The sequence below is a fragment of the Rhincodon typus genome, chromosome 33 (genome assembly GCF_021869965.1).
Source record: "Rhincodon typus isolate 14 chromosome 33, sRhiTyp1.1, whole genome shotgun sequence".
NCBI lineage: Eukaryota > Metazoa > Chordata > Chondrichthyes > Orectolobiformes > Rhincodontidae > Rhincodon > Rhincodon typus.
In genome coordinates, this window is record NC_063364.1 from 14,780,683 (window position 1) to 14,804,786 (window position 24,104).

The 24,104-nt window shown below is 37.7% G+C and overlaps 1 protein-coding gene across 9 annotated transcripts in view; it reads left to right on the forward strand.

The window, feature by feature from the left end:
• Positions 1-23,794, forward strand: part of ccpg1 (cell cycle progression 1) — a 49,823-nt gene extending 26,029 nt beyond the window's left edge. For 3 of the 9 annotated variants that reach the window (XM_020519942.2, XM_020519941.2, XM_048616115.1), the window contains 5 exons: positions 172-210; positions 2,547-2,647; positions 8,019-8,144; positions 17,180-18,624; positions 22,776-23,794. In XM_020519942.2, coding sequence (XP_020375531.1) covers positions 172-210; positions 2,547-2,647; positions 8,019-8,144; positions 17,180-18,624; positions 22,776-22,986 — 1,922 coding nt within the window. In that variant the 3' untranslated portion in view covers positions 22,987-23,794. The remainder of the gene's footprint in view (positions 1-171; positions 211-2,546; positions 2,648-8,018; positions 8,145-17,179; positions 18,625-22,775) is intronic. The other 6 variants (XM_020519944.2, XM_048616117.1, XM_020519943.2 and 3 more) reach the window with 3 other exon arrangements.
• Positions 23,795-24,104: the final 310 nt, after the last annotated feature.

The window sequence follows — 24,104 nt, forward strand, 5'->3', positions numbered from 1 at the left end:
TTTTGTATTGAACTGAGACAGTAACATCTGTGTGCGCGCATAGTTGATTGTAAACTTGCACGTATAGTTTTTTTTGTAGAAAAAATATATTCTTATATCAAGTCTCTGTTGAAATAAATTGCATTTGGGTTTGAGACTAATCTGCAAATTTAATACTTGATCCCCGTTTAGGAGACTTTCAAGATGGCAGCCAGTTGCCTCTGAAGAGGGGTGAGACGAAGTTCATTTGAAATAATGGGGAGTATGAGAGGGCCATCCTTGCTCTTGATAGCCCCCATTAAACTTTTTTAAAACATTGCTTTAAATGTATATTTTAAGTTTATACTTTAATTAGAATTTCAGCAGTGTAGAATGCATTTGGGAATTATTTGTCACTTGGAATGCTACATTAGTGCACATTCATTTATACATACGCTGTAGTACTCGATCTTTCACTCACTTGTACATTTATCTTCTCCTTGGTGATAAGTATCTCTCTATAATGAAGTAATATTTATTTCCTGATCATGCTGAAAACCAGCAAAGTGCTTTAATTGCCTTACAATTCCCTGCAGACCACCAAATGAACATCAGTGTGTTTTTTTTAAACTGTTTTTCTACAATGTGTGCAAAATTGTGGGAATTTTCTGATGTATGGACCATTCACTAGAAGCTTGATATTGTACATTTCATTATAGTATAGGACAGTTGAAATTAGCGGAGGGGTTGCTTCTTTTCCATCAGATGAGACATGAGTAAAGTTAATGTATTGGTGTGCTAACCTATTCATGCGTCTCTGTTCCACCTGTTTTTTTTTTAAACACTGTAGTCTAATGTTTGCTAATAAGGAGCCGAATGATTGTGGTTTCCACAGCCTCTGAGCAATAGTACCAATTTATTTCTAGGGAGAGCAGTTTTCTTTTTTAGAAAATCATTACCATTTATTTAAAAAGTAGTAGGTGTTACATTTCCTGGTTACTTCAGAATGATAATCTGATTTGACTCAAATTAATTGATCTGCAATATTCCTAAATTACATAGCCATTCTTCACAGTTGTCTGCTTTTTTTGTGCTCATATTTTTCTCCTTGACCCCCCTGCAGCTGGAAGCTTTTTCTTATCAGTGCTAAATAGCAAGTTTTAATGTATAAGTTTGGATGGTGAGCGTTGCCAACTTTTTCAAGTGGGAATACCAAGCTAATCCTGATCTTGTTCTCATCTGATGTCCTCCCATATCCTCATGATCAGTTAGGATTTAAATCCGCAGTGTGCATCTCAAATCAATTCTACTTTTACTTAGATTAATTTTGGGGTGATTTTTCTGATGGAAGTGTTAAATCCTGTGACTCCCTATCATTTACTTCCTGATGCTTCCCCCCTCCTCTCTCTGTGTGTGCGTGTGAGAGAGAGACAGAGACAGTAAGGTGATAGAACAGTTCTTGAGGAATAATTTTCCTCCAGCTGCTAATATGAGTTAAAGGAACTGTACAAGTTAAAGGGAAATACATCCTGAGTTGTGCAGTATTTTTCTCGAATTGCAGCTGTCTATGTACACCATGTAAAGTAGGTTGTTCATTAGTTATTAACAAGGCAATTTTGCCAGCTGCTGGGGCAATTTGCTCCAGGCTTGAGGGAAATGTTTTAAAGAAATATGGGCAAAAAATATATATACAGTAAAAATTGATGACAGTTGCACTTTTCTTATCTGTTTTGTTAAAATTTAATACTAAATAATGTTGCTGAATTCCAAAAGTAATTCACAATCAGTAGACATTTAGAACAGGCCTCTTTAAGCAAAATGAAGATGTTTAAAACACGTATTGGCTGCTTTAATAAATAATTATAAATAAATGTTAATAACTGTAGTACTAAAGTTCACTGTTCAAAAGAGCAGGAACAGAGATGGAATGTTGCAATCTGGTTATAAACTCTGTGGCAGGAAGAAGGGGCAGGGATGGAATTCTAGGTGTGTGTTCTAGCTGACACAAAGGGGGAAAGTTGGATAATGCAGGTGGGTAATCACAAGCATAATTTAGTGCAATATATATTTGTGGCTTCATGTCTGCCAACTCATTATTACTGGTCATTATTTATTTTGTGCAATCAGTACAGTATGTAAAGATGACAACACAAAATTCTGTTATCCTTGGGAATGTCAAATTCATGGAAATAATTATTTGTTAAAATGCAACATACCTCATTTATTTCATTCTGTGCAAATTCATGTTTTATTTGGAGATTAGTAGTCATTGTTAGGATTTAAAGGGAAGACAGGAGAGTGAATGAATGCTTAAGTAGAATTATATAAAACCTTGTGGGACAAACTGCATCCAACCACAAAATCCATTGGATTTATATGAAAAGAAATTAAAGATATGTCCTTCAGTTTTTTTTGTTCTAATCATGCTAAATTTATTTCGCAATTAACCTTATTATTTGCATGTGCTACTTGTGAATATCAAATCTTTCATATTTCAAATAGCCAGCCAGTAATGCACTGATAAAAGAAAATCCAACAGCCTGTCTTTTTGATAGTACCATGGTGTGTTTTCTTTTGGCTCATTGCAGGAACGACCCAAATTCAGGAACAGCAGAAAATAGTGAAGAAAATTCATGAAGAGGAGTTGAATGATGTTAAAGATGATCTTTTTCAGTGTCAAAAGGATCAGGTAAGTAAATGCCCCAAGTCATTACATGCCAGCAGTATTAATGCTGCCTTGTGCCCTCCCTCCAACTGAAAAAGTTGAAATCTTCATTACAATAAAATCTCAAACAGTAAAACATTCAGTTGGTTTAGTGTTTTATACTGTGTACCTAGAAGCCGATTGGTGACACAGTGGTGGTTTGAATCAAGAATAAAATTCAGTACAGTGCAGTTTCTGGTTTTACTATGTAGTAAGAATACAAATTGCTTCACATTGTTGCATGCTTTCACTGTTACTCAATTTTCAGAAAAATACTAATGTTTTATGGAGATAAGGGTCATGAGCAGAGCTATTGAAAAGTTGTGGCCAAAGTTTCCAATAATTGTCATTCATTTTTGCTGCTTTGGAATAATGTGCAGGGCTTTGGATATTCTGTTTTCCTGGTCTTGAGTATTAAATTATTTTATTATTTTCCCTTCCTTCCTGGCTGAAGTGTGTAGCCACTTTGTTTATCTACTCACCCATAGTTAACTTAGGTACTGTACTCTAGTGCCCCCATTAGTTCATATGAATATACGAAACAGAAGTAGAAGTAGACCACCCCTCCTCATGAGCCTACTCCATCATTTCAGTAAAATGATGGCTGATGTATTTGAGTTTTGAATTCCATATTTGTATCAGCTCCCAAAAAATAACCCTTGATTCTTCTGTTTATGGGAATCTATCTACCTCTGTCTTAAAAATATTCATTGACCCTGTCTGCATCATCTTCTGAAGCAGAGTTTTTAAGTCTGTTAATCCTTTTGAGGAAAAATAATTCTCATCTCTGTCCTGAAAGGATGACCCTTAAATTTAAAACACTGCCCTAATTTCCGGACTGACCCACAAGAAGAAAATCTTTTCATGTCCACCTTGTCAGGACCATTTCAGATCTTTATATACTTCTTTAAAATCACCCATGACTCTTCTCAGCTCCAGTGGAAGCAAGTCCAGTTTGTCTTCATAAGACAACAAACTCGGTCTTCTTTTAAATGAGGAGATCAAAACTACACAGTATTCCACATGTGGTCTCGCCATTGCCCTGTGTAACCATAGCATAACATCCTAACCTTTTATGTTCAGTTTCTCTCGTAATAATAGATGGCATCCCATTAGTCTTTTTGATTACAACTTGTTGTGACTCATGCACAAGAACACTAGATCACTCTGCACTTTGGAATTTTGCAGTCATTCTCCATTTAAGTAATGCTCTTGCTTTTTTATTCTTGATGCCAAAGTGAACATCTTTACATTTTCACACGTTGCACTCCATCTGCCATATTTTTGCCCACGCATTCAAACTATCAATTAACTATCTGCAACTTACTGATATCACCTTCACAACATACTTTCCTTTCTACTTGATGTCTGTGAATTTAGTTACCATGCCATTGCACCTCGCATTCAAGTCATTGATGTTAGTTGTAAGAAGTTGAGGTCCCAGCATGGACCCCTGTGGGACTCCACATCCTGCTAAATAGACAGACTCATTTATGCGCACTCTTTGTTTACTGCGAGCCAATCTTCTGTCCATAATAATTTGTTACTCGCTAACTTTTATTTTCCACAATAACTTTTCACCTGCTGCTTTGTTAAATGCCTCCTGAAAATCATGTAGTTTCCTCTTTATCCATTGTGCATGCTACTCCTTCCAAGAACTGCATTAAAGTGGTTTGAGAATGATTTCCCTTTCACAAAATCCATGCTGACTTCTCCCAATGATCTCTTTTCTAAGTGCACAGCTATAATCTATGTAATGATCAATTTTGACATCTACTGCACTTTAGGTGTCAAGTTTACTCACCTCCTCGAATAGAGATGTTATGTTTGCTACTTTCCAGTTTAGTGGAACCTTTCCTGAATCTAGGGATTTTTGGAAGATTAACACCGATGCATCTCTTACCTCATTAGCCACCATTTTTTCAGACCCTATGATCTGAACTCGGAGACTTGTCAGCCCACAGCTACATCAGTTTATTTTGTATCATCTCCCTTGTGATTGTAATTCCGCTATATTCTTTTCTCCCTTCCACCGCCTGATTTACAGCTATTATTGGAAATTTTTTTGTATCTTTTTATACTGAAAACAGGAGCAAATTACTTGTTCATTGCATCTACTGTTTCCTTTATTATCTACAATTAACTGCCCATTCTTCCTCTCCAGAGGACAAACACTCACTTTACTTACTCTTCTTTCCTTTTTAAATGCCCAGAGAAACTCTTGCTATCTATTTTTACATTCCAACCAAGCTTACCCTCAGTCTTAATTTCTTCTTCCTGATGAATATTTTAGTCATTTTCTGATGTTCTTTACACTCTGACCATCCCACCTGATGCTCCGCTTCTGTCGTTTCCACTGCCCCAGTTAATATTTGTCCCAGCTGTCATTAATTGATTCTGGCATTTCTGCACTTCTGCTCAATTCATGCTGGAACTCTTTGTTTTTGCTTTTTGTCATCTTACTTCTTTAGGATGATAGTCTAAAACAATTGATATCGGAAATTCCTGCCTAAAGCAAACGCTATTGATTGATGGAGTGGAGCAACAGTATTTTTGCAGATCCCAGGATTTAAAAACAAACTCCCACTTTTTGATGAAAATATATGAAGCAGTACAAACAGAATAGAGTTGTTCCTTGGGATTTGATTTTCTGCAGTTTCTGAAGATATTTTTCTGTTCAGAACAAGAATATATTCTGCCATTTTACCAAGTTGATCACGCTACTTAAAATAACATAAATAGTTACTGGTTCCAGCTATACCAATATGTTCAGTGGTGTAGCTGACTCAATGCTTCACATGACCAGCTGGCTCAACTACAAAGTGCCAAAATAACATTCCAATGTGCCTGGCAATTATTCCATTAGTACTATCAGAATGTTTTTGACTTTCACTGGCACAAACTAAATTTATTAGGGAAAACTGGAATCATTACTTGAATGGAGATTTATCCAAAAGGGTGGGGGGTGGTCAGTGAATATGCTCCTGTCCGAAAAATGCTAAAAATGTACGTTTCTGTACAATTTGTGAGAAATACTAAAACAATCTGCTTTTTTGGCTAAAATTGAGGTGGACTGTTCCACAGATATTCTGATATCCCCAGTTAATTTTGATGTTTGTCACTGACTGTAATGTAGTCCAGCAATGATTTGATATCAGCCTATTTTCACAATATTGCTGGATATTACACAAAATGTAACTACGTAGTAGCTCGTGTGTTAAACTTTTCAGTGAGCACTGACTAATCCAAAATCCTCGGAATTATTTGACATTGCTTAGTGCCTCCATTGGAGTGTTGCTCAATGCTCAAGAGGGTTGATAATGTGATCCTTACTGACCACTAATTAGCAAGAATGACAAAGTTAGATTCTTCTTAAAATTAACTTCCACAATATTTTATCTGTGTGAATAGATATGGTATTTTATTTTGGGGAACTAAACCTCCATAGCTTAAACATTTTACAGAATTAGAATGACTTTGCTGATGAATAACACGCAAATAACTGTGTCGTAAAGACTGGAAGGCCTTTGGTTCAACTCTTCGCTGTCTTAAGTGAACTAATCCCATGAAGCAACAGTAGGAATCTTTTTGTCCCACGCCCCACTATTTGGGAAAGACGCAGCAATTTGCTAAGGCTACTTTGACAGCACCTTTCAAACTCACTACCTCTACTACCTAGAAGAACAAGGGCAGCATTGGAATACACAATGTGTGTTAAAGACAGAAGACAGAGAGATGGTGGAGGGTTGTTTTTCAGACTAGGCGCCTGTGACCAGCGTGTTCCATAGGAATTGGTGCTGGGTCCACTTCTGTTTGTCATTTATATAAATGATTTAGATGAGCATCTAGAAAGCAAGTAAATTTCTGGGTGACACCAAGATTGGTGGTATAGTGGACAGTGAAGAAGGTTATCTAAGATTACAAAGCGATCTTGGTCAATTGGGTCAATGGACTAAAAAGTGGCAGATGGAGTTTAGTTTGGATGAATGTGAGGAATTGCATTTTGGTAAAACAAGCAAGGGCTGGACTTGTACAATTAATAATTGGGCCTTGAGTAGTGTTGTAGAACAGAGAGACCTAAGGGTTCAGTTACATAATTCTTTGAAATTTGCAGCACATGTAGGTAGGATGGTTAAGAAGGCATTCAGCACACTTGCCTTCATTGCTCGGAACTTTGAGTATAGTAGTTGGGACATTATGTTGAGGTTGTACAGGACGTTGGTGAGGACTCTTCTGGAGTACTGTGTCCAGTTATGGTCCCTATGTTATAGAAAGGATAATATTAAGCTGGAGACAGTTGAGAAGAGATTTATCAGGATGTTGCTGGGAATGGGTTTGAGTTATAATTAGAGGCTGGACAGGCTAGGACCTTTTTTCACTGGAGTGTAGGAGGTTGGGGATGACCTTGTAGAGGGTTATAGATAAGATGAACAGCAGGTGTCTTTTCCCTAGGGTGGGGGATTTCAAGACTAGGGGCCATATTTTTAAGGTGAGAGGAGAAGGATTTTATAAAAGACATGAGGGGCAACTTTTTTTTACTCAGAGTGGTTCGATGGTGGAATGAACATCCAGAGGAAGTGGGATGCGGATTACTAACGTTTAAAAGACATTTAGATAAGTATATGAATAAGAAATGTTTGGAGGGATATGGCCCAAGCGCAGGCAGATGGGACTAATTTAGTTTGGGATTATGGTTGGCATGGACGGTTTGGATTGAAGGGTCTGTTTCTGTGCTGTATGACACTGTGACTCTGCCCACAGGTTCTCCTCCATGCCCCACACTGTCCTCACTTCGAACTATAAATTGCCATTCCTTCACTGTAACTGGGCTAAAATCCTGGAACTCTCTTTCTGAAATCACTGCGTGTACTTACATCACAGACTACAATAGTCAGTTACTTTCCTGAGCCATCACTTTCTCAAGGGTAATTAAGGATGGACAATAAATGTTAGCCTTGCCAATGACTTCCACATCCCATGAACAAATTTTTTAAAAAGTGCCAGGAATTTCCACTTGCAAACTATTCAGCAGTACCTGCTTGAAGGGCAAGTCAGTAGATGTATGAACGTTGAATTAGGGTAAGCAGCAATGCCCTTTGCATTGAGTATTTTGTTGATACTTAGTGTTGAGACTCACTCATATGTAATGGCCAGTTAAAGGAAACTGAGAAAAGCAGTATCATACGACTACCACATCAGCAGTCAATGCATTCAGGAGGGAAGGATAGATGGTTAAAGACAGGGAAAGTAGCCATCATCATAATTCATTTAAAATGCCAATCATTTGACACAAAAATATGAAAATAGTAGGAGCAGGAGTCATATACTCTCTGATAGCTGCCATGTTATAAATTAGGCTGGAACTGAGGAACTTATGGAAGACATAAAGGAAAAACCGGACATGTTGCTCACACTGACAGAACTTATGGATAAGATGAGAAAAGAGAACGAACAACTCAAAGAAAAACAAGCTGAGCTTCAGGTAACCTGACAATTCTTGGATATTTATATGACTGTTCTCAATATAATACAAATGATCTTGTAAGTGTGCTTCAAACTAGACACTTGCATTCAAATGTTACAAATCCAATATCTTATCTGATTGTTTCACTTGTGGAGCTCTGAACCTTCCAAGTATCAAAACTAAACAAATATGGTTATATGCAGTTATTATTCACATACTGAAGCAGTGGACTGGATTTTGCATTCGTTGCTGGGCAGGGACAGCAATGGGGTCATGTATATCATTCTGGGTGCCTAGTCTACAGCCTTCCTGCCCACCCTGGATTGGTCTCCATAATATAGTGTGTGGGTAGCGTGCCACTCTCTTGCATACTCATAGGCCTGTTGAGGCCACTTCTACTGCCATAATGCACTAGGAAGTGGGAGGCAGTTGAAAATGGGAAGTCTGTTTTTCAGGTATGTCATTTAGAGGATACTGTGTATGCATCGTCTTTGCAGCTCTTTGCTTAGCCTTCAAAATCTACACCCACTACTCCCAAAAAAAAAACAAGTGTCCAAATGCACCCTAGTCACTCAAAACACTCAGGACTCATCTGCTTCCAGTTGCCACCATGTGCTTTATGGAGATGCTTGTAGTTTTACTAGTGTGTAGTATTGAATTCTGGCACTGCTGGGCAGCGAGAGCTGGCGGGCAGCGAGAGCTGGCTGGCAGCTCTCAAGGATGGAAATCCCTGTGGTAGAAGTCTGACCAGCAGCTTTTCAAGGGCACTTGCAGTACATTATTGTTACAGGGAAACCTTTTTATACATTTTCCAACTGCCTTTTTGTTGGAGGGGGGTTGGTGCAAGTTATAGTTTTGTATCTGGAACTTTTAAAAGTTAAACTTCCTTACCCTCCTCTGTTTTTGTTTTCTTTTTCTTAAAATTGGCCTGATTTCGCAGGTCGTATGTTTCCAGAGGAATTCGAGTCCAGGACACCACCAACAGTTCCAACTGTGGAGTCAGAAAAAAGACTTGGGAACAGAGAGAGAAAGCAATACAACCATGAAACCACAGGAATGGAAGAGGAAGCTTGGGAGGGGGGACCCACAGAATTTAGATGGAGGAGTTTTAGCCAGGGAGAAAAATGTAGGGAAGAGAGACAGTAAGGGCAGGCTTGAATTTTGGCATCTAGAACTGTGGGAAATCAATCTAGGACAGAGTCAGTTCCAAAAAAACAGAAAACAAATTCATAATGTGCACCAGAAAATGTCCAGAAGAACGGTTACAAGTTTTCCTAAAAAGGAAAGAACAGATAACACCTGCCAAGATAAAAAGAAACGAGTGCAGGGTGTTCACCAGTGTTTCCAAAGAACCCACAGTACTCATCAAAAAAACAGAAAAAGATGTTCAAAATTTGCCAAAAAAGGAACAGCATGCTCCAAATATGGCCTAAAATCTGGCGTTGGTCTCCAAAATAAGCTCTCAAACAAGAGTCTTCATAAAAATGGAAAAGACAAAGTCTTCCAAAACTCCCCTAATAAAAAGACCCACAGTGCTAATCAGAGAGCCTACAATACGCAATCTAAATTACATAAAAAACCCTACAACATATACCGTAAAAAGAGAAAGCAGCTTGTTCATAGCAAGAAAAGCCCATGTTTACCCAAAGACAGTCGGAAAACAGCCGACAGTGTCTTTCACAAACAAACATGGAATCAAGCTCACTGTGATATGCGGAACAAAGCCCCCAGTATCCAAACTAAAGCAGGTAAAAGCCAACGACACTCAAAGAGAAAGCAACCTATAACTTCCAAAGAAGACCATGTTTTCCCAAAGAAACCCAGAAAGGAGCCAACAATGTCTGCTAAAAAGAAAGGGAATGGCTCACAATATTTGACAAAACAAATAGAAAAAAGTTTGCAATATTCAAGGAAAAGAAGGGCAACATCCATTATAAAAAGCCCACACAATCAAATGAAAAAGCCACAGAAAAGAGCCAATAGTATCAAGCTCAAGACTTCCATAAACAAGCCCACAAAGTTTGCCAGTCCACCTACAAAATCTAGAACAAAAACTAATCTTAAATAAACAGATGATTCCAGAAGTCTGCAATTAATGTTCTCTTGTCCTTTTATCTCCTCCTTTGCCCTCCCAACTCTTGCTTATTAGCTTGTCTGGGTGGCTTGCAGAATATCCTTATTTGCACAATTACCTCATTCTCTCACTGCTCCGTGGTGTCTCTGCAACCTCAGTTCAACCTTTGTGGATTGTATTTTGCATGGCGTTTGGTTTATTTCATTTGTATATGTGCATAAACACATCCACAGTTTGTTTCCCTTAGTAAAATGCAGTGTAGCATTTTCTACTTGGCAGTCTTGATGAGTGTTGGATGCTTGAGGGGCAGTACTGATGTGCAGTTACCCAGTAAGTGAATGTATTTTAAAGTACTGTGTGTAGATTGAGACTTTACTGCCAGTAAGTCAGTTTCAAAGCTTTTGTACCAGTGACTAGGGACTTGGCAGATTAAAGGGAGCACTTAAAAAGTAGATTGAAAAAATTTGTTTGCTTCCTTCTGCACCCTGATGTTTGCATAGAATGAATGGTTATGTTTACCTACATAATTTCAATATTTCCTATGTACCTTCCTTTGTAATGATGTGATGCCTGCTCTGATTGCCTTCACAGTACCTTCAATGAGATTGTTGGGAAGTGGTGGTCTTGGTTTCCAAGACATATTCGCAATCATAATGGCTTGTAATGATTGCAAACATCTTGACATGTAGGATAATTATTAAAGATTTCACATGCTTAACTTCACAGCATGCACAAATGTTGGTCTTGGGAGAATTGAATGGAGCAAATAAAATTAATTCAAAATGGAGTTCAATGAAAAAGTTTTTAATGCTTCATTGTAAAATAATCCTGTGAATATTCACGAATGAGATAGGGCAGAGATTTGTATTAAAATAATACCTGGACTCGATACAAAGATTGGATAAATCAGGGTTGTATTCCCTGGAATTTAGAAGGTTATGGGATGATATGATTGAAGTTTGCAAGATATACAAAGATGCTGACAGGGCAGATCAGATCAAATGATTTCTGCTAGTTGGGGAACATGAGACTGGAGCATCGTAAAGTAATGAGAATCAGGCTTTTCAGGTGAGAAATTAGAAAACGCTTCTTCACGCCAAATGTGGGGAGGCTGGTATTATCGCTGGAGTGTTAATCCAGAGGCCCAGATAATGTTCTGGGGACCCGGGTTCGAATCCTGCCACAGCAGTTGTTGGAATTTGAATTCAATAATTATCTGGGACTAACAGTCTAATGATGACCATGAATCCATTGTCGATTGTTGGAAAAAACCATCTGGTTCACTAATGTCCTTTAGGGAAGAAAACTGCCATCCTTACCTGGTCTGGCCTACATGTGATTCCAGACCCACAGCAATGTGGTTGACTCGTAACCACCCTCTGGGCAATTGGGGATGGGCAATGAATGCTGCCTAGCCAGCGACACCCTCATCCCATGAATGAATAAAGAGAAAAAAGGCAGTTAAAGTTTGGAACACATCAGAAAATGCCGATTGATGCTTGACCAATTGCTGATTTTGAAACTGCAACTGAGATTAGTTTTAGCCAAAAAGTATCAAAACACAAAAGACAAAGACTCATGTGGACTGAGATTGCCTAGCAGCTGTGATCTTATGAATGGTAGAAAAGGTTTGAGAGGCTTAAATGACTTGGTCCCATGAGCCCTGATTTGAATCTGTTCTGTCTCATTCAACATTATCTACTCTGGCATTAAGTAAGATACCTGATTCTACTTGTGCATGGGGCTGAAGGTGAGCCATTATTTTGCTTTTAGAATAGGCACTAAACTATGGTGTTTCAGTTCTTATTCTTAGGCAGAGAAGAATTTTAAACTGATTGCTACTTACATTTCTTGATCCTTATTGTTGACTGTAGGATTTTAGATTTTAGCCTTCATTTCAGGTGCTTCTTGATCAACAATAAATTTGTATTGTTTAAGCATATTTACTTACCCACAATGTTATAATTTCCATCACCTTCCCATTTGCTGTGGTGCTATTGAATGTCTTATGACCAAAACGTACCTTTTTTCATCTACTTCCAATATCTTCTCCTTTGAGTACCTTTTACAGTGTTCTACTCCCCTTGCCAGTCATTTAAGATCCTCATTCTCTGCTAAGGTATTTACCCTCTTTGACTGTCTGATTTGAGAGTCCAACTCGAATGATTTCACTATCCACCTCCATTTATTTCACTGGCCTCCTGTTTCCCATAACTATTCCCAAATACACCCTGCTACCCTTGCCCTGAACCTTGCTATATTTTGTGATCTCTGCCTCTATTATATTGATCACAGATGGGGCTATTTCTGATCACTTCTTTGTACCACTGCCCCCATAACCCTTTGCATCTTTATTCCACTTCTTTCTATGCTAATGACTAGAGACTTGCTTTCCCTAAATTTGCTTACAACTGTTTTCTCAGGAGTTTCTCAACTGCATAGCCTTGGCTGCCTCTTCACAATGATTCAGCAATGTTTAAATTTTTTAACGACTCCGCTAGATATGCTTATGATGCCCTTGTCCTTGGTACAGTTGAGAGTCATTTAGCTGAAAGCTTGGGACCAATTGTTTTTTGGATGAAGGACATTTTTGGCTTTCAGATACACATACCTTTCACTCTAAGATATTTTGTTTATCATCTCAGAACCAAAAGCAATTCATTTAACTCTTGAACTCATTGTACCTAGTCTGTTGGGAATGAGTTCTCATTACTTTTATTTAAAACACTGATGACATCTGTAAATGTGTTTTTCGATATCTGTACACTTGGTCTTTATCTCCATTTGTTGCTGCACTTACCACTCGGGTCTGTTCAGGCCCTTTGGAAAAAAAGTCTTCACTAGGCCTGAGTGGACCTAAAAGTGAAAATTTTCTCAAATATCCCGAACAGACCTGTACATATGCTATGTTTGGGCCTGTGGGGAAAAAAAATCTTTGCTTTTTGGTCCGTTTGGGTCAAACAAAGCTTTTTTCCAAAAGGCCCAAACTCAATACTTCTGTGCATCTATTAGGGTCGTCTTTCAACAAGACCTTCAGTTTTTAGGTCTTTCCTGTTTTCAGACATGTGGACAAAGGGTACTTGACCTGTAATACTTTACTATTTTTCATTCATTCAATTACCCTGACATAGCCAGCCACTATTTCATCCATCACCAGATCTGGCAGGGCCAAATTAAATACCTTGCCTTTAATAATGGCATCATTCTTATCTACAAAGCTGTCCATTGTTCTAGGGTCAAGCTGAAGGGAAAAATAAATAACCATGGCTTCTTTTCACCGCTACCAGCCATCTCCTTTAACCTTCCTTCTTTCTTCACCCTCCCTTCCAACAAATGTAAGGAACTCATTAGTAATAAAATAAGATAACATTGAGACTGCCTATTTAGCTGCTTCCATCACTTCCTTCCTGTTCCTTGTCTGCCAAGCTGAATTTCCCTCCAATACTCTATCCCTAATTATCCATCTTTGTCTTTTCTATCCTATTGTCTCTCATGGTTTTCCAAGCTCAACTTGCTTACAAAACCCTTTCCTATAATTGCTAGCCACCCAGCTCCCTTTTCCTGACCCCACCCCCATGCTAGCTAATGTTGCAAGTGATTCAGTCGTTGAGTACTATTCCCCTGCCTTTCAAACCAGCTGCCATCAATCTCATTTTCAAAAGACGCATACCTAACCCCATTAGTAGATAATTGTCTTGGCCTCAACTGCTTTTACTTTGCCCCTGTCCTACATTTCTCTTTCTCTGAAAAAGAGGGAGTTACTTAACTCTAATGCTTAATGTGACTTGTTATTTTTCCTATTTTTAAACCTCTGTTTTCTAGATCAGCAGTCAAAAATCTAATAAGCAGTTCAGGTATACATAATCTATGCCTCACAACACGTGAAAGATTGTCCTTTTCCTTTCTTAAAAATTCCTTCATCAGATATGAACACCCATGCTAGCTAATGTTGCAAGTGATTATTGCTACCCCTAATTACCCCTGAGAAGGCAGCAGTGAGCCACTGCAATTTTTGACTTAGCAACAGTGAAGAAATAACATAATATAGTATTTCCAATTCAGAATGATGTGTGACTTGGAGGGGAATTCGCGGGCTATCTCAGAATTTAGCTCTGCCTCGAAGTACTGAATTCTGCAGTCACCCATGTTGCTGTTCTTTGAATCCTCTTCAACGACTCAATGTATTTTTGAAGGTTGGGTGCCAGAACAGCATGTGGCCTCTCTATTGATCAGCACAAGGTTGAAATAACTTTCCTTGACTTGTAGTCAAATGACTTGAGATGGATTTTTTAGTATTTTGTCTAGTTTTATTAATACAGATAAAAAATTCTTGAATGATTACTAATTATATCATGATGTTTTCCCCCTTCCAGTTTTTTTTCTTTAAAGGATTCTCTATTGCAAACACAATCTCTGTTACCATTCAAAATTTATTACGTCAAATTTGCTTATTGTGCTTTGAAGCCTAGTTCTTCATCTTAATTGGTCTACAAACTTTTGAACTGTTCCCTTTTATATTTTGCTCTGAATTATTCAGGTAGGAATTATCAAAATGTAATTTTATTCCAGGTGCTTCTCTTTTCAGACATTCAGGAGTAGTGTTGACAGTATGTGCCTTTGCACAAATCTATATGGACTCTGAGAGACTAAGAACTGCAGATGCTGGAAGCCAGAGTCGATAGATTAGAATCTGGAAAAGCACAGCAGGTCAGACTTTCCTGCTCCTCGGATGCTTTCTGACCTGCTGTGCTTTTCCAGTTTCACATTATTGACTGTGTGGACTCCATTGTTTACTACTATCTAGATGGTTTCTTTTCTGTCATTTCTCTTCTCTCGCACAAGCTAGTTTAAACTCAGATAACTAGTTTATCACTTCCCTTGAGCCAGAGTTGAAGTCTCAGCTGTACGGTTTTATCTAATGCCTTTTGAAACATATATAATACATACTGGCCTGGATTCTGTGATAGTAGAGACACCAGGTGTATCAATGTTTATTATCATTACTCGTTTCTAATTGGCAGCAACCTCTGGAGTTTGCACATGAGCATTTAAAAGCAAGAGTCTGGAAGTTGCTGTCAGTTATATGCTTCTCTATAGCTTGTGTGTGGTATTGAAGACAACACACTGACATTGCAATTAAGTAGAAGTCACTGATTTGACAATACCACGGTCTGTTTATACTATTGTCTCATTGCAGAAACATTTGGGAAAAGCTACACTTTATTTAATGAAGTATCAAAGTCTTATTTATTGCTCGAAAACCTCTCAGGCCCTGAAAAATTAATGTTATGTCTGTGGAATTTCAAATTTCTCCACTATGATTAAGAAGTCACATTTTTGAAGTTTTACTTTTATATTTTAGTTTTTTGTGCATGTATCTCAAACCATTTATTTTTGATGTCCTTAGAATTAATTAAAATTATTGATAATTTAATATTTTTACTTTCTGTTTTCAATGACCATAAAATCCAGCCCATTATGAATGCTGTTCAATATTTGATCACTTCTTAAAGAACTCTGACATATTATACACTATTGCTTTTAAATCCATGTTGTAGCTTAATGTCTGCGATCTGCAAGCTAAGGATAATCCAGTATATATTATTCTTGGGTGTCTTCTCTATTACAAAAAAAATTATGCAGTCTATACTTTTCATGTCTTTTTCACTCATGGGATATGGGCATTGTTGGCTGGCCAGCATTTTTTGCACATCCCTAGTTGCCCCAGAGGAGTTGCTGGTTGCACCTTTTTATGGATAATTAGATGACATTTGGTATCCTTCTACTCTCTTGTAAATCCTTAGAGTATGTACCCGATTGATTTTATTTTCACCCTTATCTATACCTTGGACACAGTTGTATTTTAAGGGTTTTTTTTTTGTTTGCAACACAAAATTCTATACAGGTTCATTGCAGAGTAAGGTGTCTTTTGTCATCTTTGCCTAAACTTTGTCAGTGTCTGCTTGTGTTTTATTTTTAAGAATCCTGAGGCCTACTGAATATAGAATTTGATTGCAGTCTTCTTCTGTGAAGACTAGATTCTTCAGCCATTTCCTGAACTTCCACAATCTGTATGCAACATTTTTCTACAACAGACTTATCTGGACCAACATTGTCTGTTTCGCTCGTATCTACAACAACGTAAAACTAAAATTGCGATGGTTATGAAGGTTACTGTGTATTTTTAAAATTGTTATTTTTGTTATTTTAGCTTAATCCAGAGAACAGTTAAACTTAACAACGGTACGGTGATACCAGGAGGCTAGTTTTGGAGAATCACAAAGGCAGAGTTTATTTTCGGAAGAATTTTCAAATCAGTGTCATCTACAATGAAAAAGTAGTGGTATTTCTATTAAATGTTGCATTCAAGATTGATTACTTTCATAATGTGTGCCACGATGAGTGAAAAGATAATCGATCCACCAGTGAAATTCACCAAATCAAATCAATCTGTTCCCAATTCCCTCTGGTGAAGTAATTTGTGCGGTTGCTACACTTTTTAAATAATCTTCTAGTTGACAGCCAAAACCAGGGTTAGTACGTGGAGCACCTAAGGGGAAATGTGGGTTTTCAACAAAACTTGAAGTTGTATTCTTCCAATATGAAGCAGTTGCATATGAGTTTTTGTAAAGAAAGAGCTTACGTGAATCTTAAGATGTGTTTTCTCATCTGCAGCAAAGATTCAAAATACCATGGTTTTCAGCAAATGTTCTTTGCTAAATAATTGTTGGTTAACTACAGAAGGGCTGGTTGCCGAGAGTATATACAATTAAATGAAAATGCTTTAAAATCGAGCACATTGTACTCCTAAACAGTACCACCCTGTGTTGACATTAATGTGCTGCCTCGTCCATATTTAACATTTTTTTTGAAAAATCAATTTGTGTCCGAGTTGTACAGTTATAAAACTATTTTGTAAACTATTATTAATTACCTTCATGTACGTGCATTTAATAGTTATCTCCTTTTGATTATTTAGTCACAGGGAGAAAACTTGGAAATACGCTTGAAACACACTATGGATGAGAAGCTTTCTGTTGAGTCACAACACCAAACACTTGCTCAAGAAAACCAGCGTATGAAGGAATCTCTGGAGCATGAAGAGAAAGCACTATCTTTGCTCCAGGATGAGCTTCGGAAGCTGAGGGAACAAATTAGAACATTAGAAGGAAAAGGGGTAGATGCTGAGATGATCATCACTGAAAACCAGAAGCTGAAAGATCATCTGGAGGAGGAAAAGCAACAGATACAGAATTTTCTTCAACAGAAAGGAAATCTTGTGAATGAGGCTCAGATATTAAGAAAGGAATTAGACAAAGAACGGGAAATTACTGATGCTCTGCGTAAGGAACTGGAGTCTCTGAGTCATCTTCAGTCCTCTGCTGATACAGAAGAAGAAAGTAAAGATACAGAGAATTTGCAGTCTAGACTTGCAGAACTGGAAAAGAAATTGGACTTTGAGCAGCAACGCTCTGACTTGTGGGAGAGACTTTATGTTGAAGCTAAAGAAGAAAAGGATGACCATGAATTTAAGAAAAATTCAAAGAAGCCAGACAGGAAACCAAATCAGGGGCTTTATGGGACTCGCAGTAAAAAGTACCAACCCAAAGAAAGTTTCATGAGATCTGTTAAGAATGGTTTTGATGCTGTGAAAAACTCAACTAAAGAATTTGTGCGTCATCATAAAGAAAAAATTAAATTGGCAAAAGAAGCTGTAAAAGAGAACCTTAAAAAATTCTCTGATTCTGTTAAATCCACATTCCGACATTTCCAAAACTCAGCCAAAAATTTATTTCACAAAAATAAGAGACGTGAAGAAGAACAAGATGCAAAGACTAGACGTCACGGGTTCTGGCAACGCCATGACCACCCTTGTAGAGTAAACCAGCATGGTGTTCATGGAGGCAAAGATTCCTGTGAACATAAACCCACAGAAACAGCTGATGCACAGTTCCAGTACAGTGATACAAGGAAACACAACAAAATATACTCCAAGGAGCCTCTCAATTTTGAGAAGAGTACAGGTGAACATGACAACTTTGGAAAACATACCCACTATAGGAGCCCCAAGGGTTGCTCTGGTGTCTTTGAATGTGCCCATCAAGAATCGCTGAGCCTCTTTAATAAAGTCCTCGATCCCATCAAGGTTGAAGACTTCCATAAGCTTCTGCATAATTATCTTCAACAGGAGGTGGTTGAGTTTCAACGCTGGAGTGAGCTGGAGAAATTTATAAACCGATTCTTTCATAATGGCCTTTTTATACATGACCAAATGTTGTTCTCTGATTTTGTCAATGATGTTGAGGATTACCTTGAAGATATTGCAGAGCACCAAGAAGATAAAGTTGATCCTTTTGATGACCTAGATGAATACATTTATAGGCACTTTTTTGGGGACAATTATTTCAATCGATTTGGACCAAGGTAACTTTCTTTTTTAATCAAATATTTACCAAACCTGCCACTTTATTTTCTGTAGACAATTTATAATTATTTTTCAGGCATGTACAATTATTTTCACCTTGAAGAGAAGAAGTCTGAACTGCACAATGAAGAAGCCAAGATATTCATTAGTTTTCATTCTGGATTGTCAACATTACTGTGGAAACACTTTGCATTTTGTTTCAGGAATTGACTGAATTCTGGCTAATCACAATGTGAAAAAAAATTGACACGGATTTAAATTCAGTAGTTAACTGTTGTGTACCACTTATGTTAGGTTTGACATACTTGAAAAGAAATGTACTGAATAGTATTCTTCATTTATGAATTCTGATAATCCGCAGGGCAGTTTTCAAGAGGTCAGACAGTTTGAAGTTTGCTGTTACTATAAAAATGTTTGATCTGATAGAATGTGGATCAGGCCTGCTTTACTAGGTTTTGATTTGTATGCCGCTGGCTCATTTAGTTGTCTAGTGATTGAGTAGTTCATGCAGACGAGGTAGGTCCCAGGTTCAATCCCACGTTTTAATCAGACATGTATGCTGAGTTATCTGATCTCGAGAAAAGCAGTTTTAGGAGCACTGAAAATGATTCTAGCATTCCTGGATATGCTGATGAGGGTTTCCACTCCTAATCACTTCCAATAATTACTACCAGAGGACCACAAGAGCAAAGGTTGTGAGGACTGTATGGGCCCTTTATGTTTAATTTTTGTCTGATAGTGTCAGAGAGTCACACAGCATGGAAACAGATCTTTCGGTCCAATTTGTCCACCAGGTTTCCCAAACTGAAACTAGTCCCATTTACCTGTGTTTGGCCCATGTCCCTCTAAACTTCTTTATTCATGTACCTGTCCAAGTGTCTTTTAAATGTAGTAGCTGTACCTGCATCTACCACTTCCTCTGGCAGTTCCTTCCATATACGCACTACCCTCTGTGAAAAAGTTGTCCCTCACGTCCCTTTTAAATCTTTCCCTTCTCACCTTATACCTATGCCCTCTAGTTTTGAATTCCCCTACCTTAGAGAAAAGACCTTGGCTATTCACCTTATCTATGCCCCTCATGATTTTATAAACCTCTATAAGGTCACCCCTCGACTTCTTACACTCCAGGGAAAGAAGTCCCAGCCTATCTAGCCTCTCCCTAGAACTCAAACCCTCCAGTCCCTTGTAAATCTTTTCTGCACCCTTTCCAATTTAATAATATTTCTCAAAGCAGGGTGACCAGAACTGTACGCACAGACCGACTTTTAGTCGCTCCTGTTGTTGTATTGTATATCATTTTTAATTGTATTAGTTAATGTCCTCTTGGTTCAAAAGGCTGTGACTGGACAAAGTGATAAATTTCAAATTCAAAAAGCAAAAGGCTGCAGATGCTGGATATTAGAAATAAAATTAGAAAATGCTGGAAGATGCTTGGAACGTCAGGCAGCATATAGGAAGCAAAACAAAATTAGTATTTCAGTCTAAACACCTTCTTCAAACTGTCATTGATCTCAAATTTCTTTCTGAACACATCAGGCAGCATCTGTGGTTCAGATTGATGCCTGTTTGATGACCTGAATTGTTAAACCTGGTTTCTCTCTCCATTGATGCTGTCTGACTATTGATGCAACCCTTTCTGTTGTATTTGAGTTCTACAATATATGAATGAAGTGGTTGTAGTCCAAAGATCACAGTTTAAGAAATAAACCAGGAAAATGTTTGCAAAAAATACAGCCTTACAAATAGGAGTACTAGGTCTCCCCCTCTCCTTTGCTCATTGGCAAGCTGCAGATGCAAGAATAGATCTTGCTGTGATTCACTGGATCTCTGATCTTGTAATGTACTAGCTTTCAAGAATCTTTTTTAAGTAAATTCTGTTTGCCACTACTAATAATTTGCACATCCAGTAAACAAATGCTTTGCAACTTGGGCAACCAATGTTCAAACCAACAACATCAGTCAGATCCAGAATACATGTCTTTTTGCTCTAACAACATATGCAGGCAGATGGAGTTAGTTTAAAATGGCATCATGGTTGGCACAGGTATGGTGGGCTAAAGGGCCTTTTCCTGTGTTGTACTGTTCTACGTTCTATGTTTAGTTCTTCAGGGAACCAGTTTTTTGTGAGGTAAGGCACAAAGCAATGGCAGAATTACCCTAGTGAGGATGGGAGTACTTGCTTTGCAGTGGTATCCCCTTGTTTTATGAGAATCTAATTAAGTAGCAGATGAGGAAGTCTGGTTCACAGTACTGGATTTTCATGCTGTCAAAAAATTGAGGTGCCTTGTATCCTGCTCTATGTAGATCCTTGTTGTACACATTGTTTCACTGAGGCATAGAGAAGAGAAACGGTGGCTCCATGATCAGAATGGAGAGAAACTTTTCTGTTGAGCTTCTGAGTTTTGAACTATAAAGGATAACTATTTGAAATGCATCATTTATACAGCACAATTTCGCTGTGTTAGAATTTTGTTGGTCACTGTGGACAGCAGACTTGTGGGCTCTGATTTTAAAAACTCAGGGGAGGTCCATTGACCAGTGGTATGGTGAACACAGGTAGTCATTAAATAGATGTGAAAACCAGACTGATGGGGGTGAACAGACATTGGAGTCTATTTGATTGTAGTCCCAGGGCTGTGGTACCAGGGTGATTCTGTTGATGGTATGGGACTGTTAATTTCATTATCTTTGCAGGTTGTGGTCTGGAATTGCGGGGCAGTCTGTAACCAGGGTTACAGATGAGTTGGAGCACAATGTTCCTCATATAGTTTACCACATCTGAGTGGTTAGTGTCAGTTGTAAGTTATATTTATGGGACACTTCCAAATGCTTGCAGTATTTGGTATAGTCATTCTTAGCTGTGGTTGAGATTTGATCTTGGTGCTATTCTTGCTGTACTGAGGGTCTATTAGATGCCTTACTTGTTTCCTTTATTATTCTTTTGCAGTCAGAGATTGGTTGAATTTTGAGATGCATGTGTTGAATTTGAAGAGGCAGAATGAGTAAAACGGCAGGAGAGGGTAGAGAAGCAAAACAAAAATTTCAGGTCCAAGGTATTGATAAATTTGGAAACTGGACAAGACTGCTAGTGTGGTCATGAAATATTATCCTCATGAACAAAATAACTCCTGCAGAGGTTGGTGGGATGGCAGGCATGAAACATAGCTACAAATTACTGTCCTGTGAATTGAAATGGTCTGTAAGTAATGGATGTGAAAACATTTACTGGTTTGAGACAGCTACTGAGTATTGAATGTGCCAAGATTGAGACCAAAACTGCTTATTTAGACAGGGTGCCAATGGCAAGATTAATTGTGTGACACTAGAATGTTGACTGTGGTTGGAGCCCAAACTATAGCATTTGTCAATCATCAACGTGGTTTGTGTGCACTGACCACACTCCTTTTGGCTTCAGTAGTATACTATGCATTGACTGCTGACTGATCTATCATGATAAACTATTTTGGACTTGAAGCAAGTCTAACTCTCAGCAGAACTAATTAATGAAACCTCATTTGCCAATCTATGACCACCAGAATGGAATTTTGGATGATTGGTTACTCAGTGGACTGATAATTCGCTTAAGATCATCTTGTACTATAAGACTTGTGCAATGATAATTCTGTAGGTTACCTGATCATCATGTAGAACAGATCTACTTAGCATTCTCTTGTTTGAATTCACTACCACCATCTCAGCTCTGTGGAACAAACTAATATCTCTGAACTAGAAATATACTAAGTCCTCACTTAAAAGTGTGTCTGTTCCTGAAAATCATGACTTTAAGTGAAATGACTTTCAGTGAAATATGTGTTTCCATGCGAGTCTATATCAATATAGGAGTTAGGTTCTGTAGGACCTTTCTTATCAGAGAGGTAAACAATTCAACCCAGTAAGTTGAAATGCCTATGATGGAATTTTTTTACATTGATAAATGAAATTACTTTCAAAATCAAAAATATGGAAGAAAAATGTAACTTTCTGATTTACAAATACAGCAGTGTATCGCTGCTTGGAAAGTAGTGAAAGCACTTCAACTTTCTGCTGCAGAAATGCTAATACAGAATTGAACACAGACATTGGTAAGTCATTATAAGTAATATGTTATTTTACTGAAAAATCAATAATTAATTCCCTTTTAATCTTGCAGTCAGCTTTACGATGCTGGTAAATACAGACAGTACGGAAAGCAGGCATCTAAAAATGCAGATGGCTCCAGATACCAGAGACATGAACGGAAACACCAGCACGCTTACCACCACAAGGAACGCAAATGGAACAAGCCAGGCCGTACCAATGGAAGACATATGGCAAATGTTGAAATTGAGTTGGGCCCAATGCCTTTTGATCCGAAATATTAATGGTTTTTACATGCATAAGTGTGTGTTTGAAATGTTCAGACTTATCTGACTGCTGTTTGTGAAACATGCCTAAGAATGATGAGAATTTTTTTCAAACAATTTGCATCTCATTTGACTTTGAATAATATGACAGTAGAGGTAGTTATCCTAATAACTTTCCATCTGTAATTGCAAAGTACTGGTGAAAAACTTCCTAAGCAGTTGCATTGTGCAAGTATGTTGTGCTAAACCCAGTTTGGCATTATGAAAAAGACTTAAAAGTTGCAGGATCTTTAATGAATTTTCTATGTCTTCATGTATACTGGTGTATGTGCATGAGATTGAAGTCTCATTTCTTCCTTAGCAAGTTTGTAATTTGCTATCATGTGAACGTAAATTCCATAAGGTGTAAATTATTAATATTGGTGTGCAGGATTTCTTTTATTTTGAAGATTGTAATTTTATTCTGTGGTGAAAATTAGCTCTTTTTGTTCTTTCCTTCCCCGTGTTGTGAAATGATTTTGCACAGATTCTATTGCGATTCCTGGAGGTGAAGAAATGGGTTATGCTTTTAATTTGAATTCAGTAACATTGGAGCTACATATCTTTTTCTATTTGACAAAGTCAGCAATTGTAGGCAAATTACAATATTAAAACCAGTTGGTAGTAAAGTGGTGGCTTAACTGTTTGTTTAAGAAACAGCTATGTGTTGAGTTTGTATGTGCTTCAGAATCCATCAACCAGGAAGGATACAAATTTCTCTTACTGACTAACTGCAGGGCCAGATATGATTGCTGTAAAAAAATAAATAAATTCTGTAATTTTGAAATAACCTTTTCATTTGTTTTTAACTACTTAGTTTGAAACATTTTTACAACTATCGCATGAGATTCTTGATCAACCCATTATTAGTGACATACAATAAACCCATTTCCAATGAGGGAAATCTTTATGTTGGGCCAAAATATTAAAGGAACTTCTTTATGTAGGACCTTCTTTTCACTGATATGGTGACATGATGTTTTGCTAAGTGATAATAATAAAACAAAATCTATTATTAAGGTGTCATGAATATGTATATGCTGTATTGGTGTGTGGTTGAATATGGTCTCTGTAATTTAACTGCTTTTGTGATGTAT